The 6000-nt window shown below is 43.9% G+C and overlaps 1 protein-coding gene across 7 annotated transcripts in view; it reads right to left on the reverse strand.

Moving 5' to 3' along the window:
• NAP1L1 (nucleosome assembly protein 1 like 1) overlaps positions 1-6000 on the reverse strand; it is a 37250-nt gene that overhangs the window by 19988 nt on the left and 11262 nt on the right. For all 7 annotated transcript variants that reach the window (XM_065934114.1, XM_065934113.1, XM_065934111.1 and 4 more), the window contains exon 2: positions 2160-2196. In XM_065934114.1, the coding sequence (XP_065790186.1) occupies positions 2160-2176 (17 nt within the window). In that variant the 5' untranslated portion in view covers positions 2177-2196. The remainder of the gene's footprint in view (positions 1-2159; positions 2197-6000) is intronic.

Here is a 6000-nt window from a genome sequence, read left to right on the forward strand (position 1 = left end):
TAGCTGCCCTCTCCTAGGTTAGCCCCCCAAACATTCTTTACTGGCACGTGTGACCAGCCCAGGAAAAAAGCACCATTCTAACACTGGGGATTCTCACAACAAATACCCACCCTGATGGGTATTAAATTGATTAATACTAAATTGCTAAGTCCTTCCCTCCCCAACACTCAAACTCTCTAACTTAAAAAAAAAAAATAAAATCCTTCAACAATGCATTCCCCCCACCCAAGTCTTAACGAGCAAACAAGTATTAACTTCCTATCCGAGGAAAGCCTCCTATACTGAGACCAAAACAGAGGAAAGAAAAATTTAAGACCAAACAGACAACACAAGGGAATGAATATCCAGAGAAAAGATATAATCAATGAAATAGGAACAAGATGCTATAAAAACAGGAACAGAGAGCAAAGGAATGTTTGAAAATTAAAATAATAGAAATTCAGAAACTCAACAAGAGTTAAAAGATAGTTTCTTCTGCTTTGCTCAAAAGGAGCAAAGAGACAAAGACAGAAACTAGAGCAAAAAGCAGCAGTCCAACACATAACAGAAGCTCTAGAAATAGAAAACAGGAAGAAGACATTCAGCAAAGTCAGTCAAGAATATTCCCCAGAACTGACAGATATCCAGTTGCAAGACTGAAAGGGTCCACCACTGTATGCCTAACACAAGAGATAAACAAACACAGAAACCTAACAATGTAAAACTTCTGAACTCTGAAGCCTGAGTAGCTTCCAGAAATAGATATATATGTCTGGTTTTTTAAGTGCCATATACAAGTGAATAAGAACTGTGACAACTTTGAAATTCAACACGAGAAGCAAGACAACAATGGAGGAATGCCGTCAAAACCCTGAAGGAAAGCGACTTCCAAATCAGAATGCTATGTCCCGACTACCCAGCAGAAGGGTGGACAGTTGTTTCCAGGCATGCCCTCTCAAAACAATCCACTTGCCTTGCACTCTCCTAAGAAGGTGCTAGATCAAAAGTACAAAAAAAGAAAACATGGGATACAGCAGACTCCAGAGAGGAGAAAAAGAAACCCCAGGAAGACAAAATCAATCCACAATGACAACTGTGAAGCCAAGGTCAAGCAACCCACATGGGGCAGTGTGACTCGGGAGGCCGTCACCGACACCCACGCCACCACGCTCCTTCATTATGAGGACAGTGTGCACGGGGGACTGGCCAGATTCTTCGCAGCGCTTCACGTGCTGCCCTTGCAATGAAGCTTCCGCCCTCCCACCTCCATGCTCTGCTGCCTACAACAGCTGCGGGTGATCGCATTATAACCCCCTCATCCTGAAAGGTTGTTTTACCTACTTCCTTTGAGTTGGCAGACTCCCATGGAATTACAAATAGTAACAAACAGTGCAGCTCATCCCATTCTCCTTGACCATACTTCCGCAAAACGTCCATCCACACTAGAAGCCTGCCAGACGCTGACATCAACACACCTATGTTTCCAGATGTATGACCTTGCCCAGTGACTTCTTCAAAATAAGCCTTTGTAAAGACTCAGGAAAGCTGAAGGCAGACAGTCTTTTTATTTTCCTACTTTTGACTCCTCAGTTATATTGCATTTTTTCTTTACACAGCTAAGTCTGTGACTGCTATTTAGTGTTTCAAAAGTAAATACTGATTAAGAATTTGTAGGTGCTAAAACTCTACAGAAAAACATAGACGTGAACTAGACAAAGCCAGGATAGTACTGACACGCCTGGAGAGAAGAGGAGGATGCAACTGAGAAGGGTCACACAGGGCGTCTAATGCTGCAATTTTTAAAAACTTGTACACTAGTGTCCTGTTGTTCTTTCAACACTACACATTAAATTTTATAAACTTATCTTTATATATGATACTTTACAATGCTAGTAGTAAAACCTTTGAGAAATGGTAAAAAACCATTGGTAAAAATTCTCCAAATATTTATGACTCATTATTGTGCTCAGCACTTTCCTAAGAATAAACACTGACAAATGGTTTACTATATTTATGACAGTGATTGTCTTGGATACACTGTACCCAACTTTTAAAATAGTAGGTACTAAGCATTAGTCATTACCATACATTTTCATAATACATAATTAGTACTGCTGTTAAAATCACGGTACAGAATGAAGCCAAATCTCTGAAAAAAGAACCAACTTTCTGTCACTTACTTGTCGATGTCTGCCATGTTGTACAAATGCCAAATATCTATGGAGAGAAATATCAATGTTAAAAAAAAAATACAATTCATTCAAAACCAATAAAAACCCCTGAAACCAAAACTCTTTAAATCGATACCATGCTAAAGCTATTTAAAATATATATATATATATATATATATATATACACTCCCATTAAAAAAGTGTTTAAAAAAACAGGGGCAGGGAGGTTGGAACACTGACACGAGTCACTGAAGAGCTTCTTCAGAGGATGCTACTTAAAACAAGCAAGGTACTACTTGGCGTTCAGAATCTCTTTGGGCAAGGATTTTTACAACAGCACTGTTGGCTAAAAGAATCTGAGGTATGCTAGAATCACAGGAAAAGAATAACACAAAGAGTCTTTATTCAAACTCCTCTAACCACGAACGGCCAACGTTGGGGCTGCTTAGTACCCCACAGTACTCTGAGGAGTTTGATATAGATATCCATGAAACCACCAAAGTCAACGTAAGGAATATACCCCCGCCTTGATAGAATACCTCCCTCCTCCCCTTCGTGCCTCCCATCCCAAGCAAGTGTTGCTCGGCCTTCCGTCACTATAGCTTGTATTTTCTGGAATTTTATAAAAATGGCATCATAGAGTATGTACTTTCCCCCTTGGTTTGGCTTCTTTCATCCAGAATGAGATTATCTATGTTGTAGTACCTACCACATAGTTCATTACTTCTTATTGTATAGTGGTATTCCATTAAAAACATACATTCTGTTGTATGTTTAAGTTTTCAGCTGTTGATGGACATTTGGGTTTTCTTTGCAGGGGGTATTACAAATAGAGCTGCTATATGCATTTGCATCTTTGTTCGGACAAATGGATTTCCCTGGTGGCTCAGACGGTAAAGCATCTGCCTGCAATGTGGGGGACCCGGCCTTTAATCCCTGTGTCGGGAAGATCTCCTGGAGAAGGCAATGGCAACCCAATCCAGTATTCTTGCCTGAAAACTTCCATGGACGGAGGAACCTGGTGGACTGTCGTCCATGGGGTTGCAAAGAGTCCAACACGTCTGAGCAACTTCACTTTTAATTTCTCTCTTTCACAAACAAAATGCTTTACTTCTCTCAAACCCACTCGATTTTTTAACTGTATTAATTTTTATCAAATTCATGTTAAAAGCCAAAATCTACCACATACTGCACTCATGGTTCCCTGGAGATGTTTTTTCCCCCTAAGTTTAATAATTCCTGTTATTAAATGTCAGTCCTTTAAACTATTCAATAACAGCTATAAAGCTCTGGTCCAGATCCACCAAGTAAACATTCTCCATCCCTTCAAATGTACTTAATGTCACACCATTGAATACTACCATGCTTCCAGCCTACCCTGAGTATGTCAGCATTGTCCATAAAGTTCTTGGTTATTAGGGCTACCCTGATGGCTCAGACGTCAGATAATGCACCTGCAATGTGGGAGACCTGCGTTTGACCCCTGGACTGGGAAGATCCCTGGGGGAGGGCATGGCAACCCACTCCAGTGTTCCTGCCTGGAGAATCCCCGTGGACAGAGGAGCCTGGCGGGCTGCCATCCACGGGGTCCGAAGAGTGGGACACGACTGAGCGACTAAGCAGTTAGGACTGGCCAGAGCATATCCTAGATTCGTTCACACTATAGGATTAGGTTAACTCAGAGAAGACTGCTTTGAAAAAAAACAAACCTCGGGACAAAATGTGTTACATTCATCCAGAAAAACCATGGGTAATGCAGATTTACTTCTTTAATAAACTTAGCTTTTTCACAGCAGGTTTGCCAGCAGGACACAGGTGTGGTAAAGACCACCACTAAGCCTGAGCAAAAATGGGGAAGACAACCCAAGTCAACACTGCTGTCACCGGACATGCAGATTCAGAGAAGTCTACCACTACTGGCCACCTGATCTACAAACCTTGTGGGATTCACCAGGGAACCACTGAAAAGTTCAGAAAGGAGGCTGCCAACATGGGAAAGGGCTCTTTCAAGAGCGCCCGGGTCTAGGACAAACTGAACGCTCAACACTGATCGATTATAATCAATATCTCCCTCTGTCCGTTTAAGACCAGTAAGTACTCTGAGACCATATCTGATGCCCCAGGACACAGTGGTTGATTAGCCACTAAGCTGTGTCAGACTCTCTTGCGACGCCATAGACTACAGCCCACCAGGCTCCTGTTCATGGGCTCTGCTTTTCATGGGATTGCCCAAGCAAGAAGACTGGAGTAGGTGGCCATTTCCTCCAGGGGATCTTTCCAACCCAGGAATCAGACCCACAGCTCCCCCACTGGCAAGCATATTCTTTATCACTGAGCCACTAAGAAAGCCCCCCAGCACAGAGAGTGCATCAAAAACAACCACAGGTACACTCCGGTGCCTGTGCTGGTGAATTTGAAGCTGGTCTTTCCAAGCAAGGGTAGACCACGAGCAGGCCCTCCTGGCTTCCTCTGGGTGTGGAACCTTTGTTACACTGGAGGTAACGAAATGGACTGCACCGTGCCACCCGACACCCAGAAGAGATAACCGCCAAAGCCGTCAGCACCTCCGTTAAGAAAACCCGGCTACAATCCCAGCACAGAAGCATCTGTGCCAATTTCTGGTTGTCATGGTGACAACATCGCTGGAATCAAGTGCTACCGTGCCCTGGTCCAAGGGATGCCAAGTCACCCATAAAGATGGCAATGCCCACTGAACCACACTGCCTGAAGCTCTAGACTGCACCCTGCCACCAACTTGCCCAACCGATAAGCCCTTGTCTTTGCTCTTCCAAGGTGTCTACAAAATTGGTGGTACTGGCACTGTCCCTGTGGGTCAGAGACTGGTGTTCTCAAACCTGGCAATGTGGTCCCCTTGCTCCAGTCAAGCAAACAACTTAAGTCTTTTGAAATGCACCATGATGCTTTGAGTAATGGCCCTCCTGGGGACAACGTGACCTTCAAGAACATGTCTGTCAAAGATGTTCTTCATGGCAATGTGGCTGGTAAGGCAAAAATTACCCACCAATGGAAGCAGCTGGCTTCACAGCTCAGGTGACAACCTGGAAGCACGCAGGCCAAAATCAGGGCTGGACTGTCACACAGCTCTGCTGCAAGTGTGCTGCAGACTGGGCGTTCTGGGAAAAAGCTAGAAGCAGGCCCCGAATTCTTGAAATCTGGTGATGCTGCCATCACTGATATGATTCCTGGCAAGGCCATGTGTGTCAAGAGTTTCTTGGACTATCTATCTGCCTCCTGGCTGTTTTGCTGTTCATGACATGAGACAAGCAGTCAAAGCAGTGGACAGAGATGGCACCTGGAGCTGGCAAGGTCACCAAGTCTGCCCAGGAAGCTCAAGGCTACATGAGTATTACCCCCAATACGTGCCAACCCAGCCTTAGTCAGTGGTGTTTGTCTCAATTGGCCATTTACATTTTTACAGTAAAAGTCTGGTTAATGGTAACTGCATTGCAAAACCTTCAGAGGAGTGTTTTGTGACCCATTAGTTTTGTGTGTGGCAGTTTTACATTATTAGCTTTTAAAATCAGTACTTTTTAATGGAAATGACCAAAAATCTGTCACAGAATTTGAGACCCATTAAAAAAGTTTAATGAGGAACAAAACAAAAAAAAAGGCTTAGACTCCCACATTGAAATCAGTTTTTAATGTTTGGAGAATTAAAACCTTAGTCTTTTAAAAAGCATTTTCTTTATTAATCTGGCTGCACCGGGTCTCAGCTGTGGCGTGCAGACCTCGCTGGCCCTGCGGCACGCAAGGACCCCCGGCTGTAGCACAGGGCCTCCGGGGCGCAGGCTCGGCAGCCGTGGCCCACAGGCGTCGTGCTCCGCGGCTT

This window comes from Muntiacus reevesi, chromosome 4, assembly GCF_963930625.1.
Source record: "Muntiacus reevesi chromosome 4, mMunRee1.1, whole genome shotgun sequence".
In the NCBI taxonomy this organism is placed as follows: domain Eukaryota; kingdom Metazoa; phylum Chordata; class Mammalia; order Artiodactyla; family Cervidae; genus Muntiacus; species Muntiacus reevesi.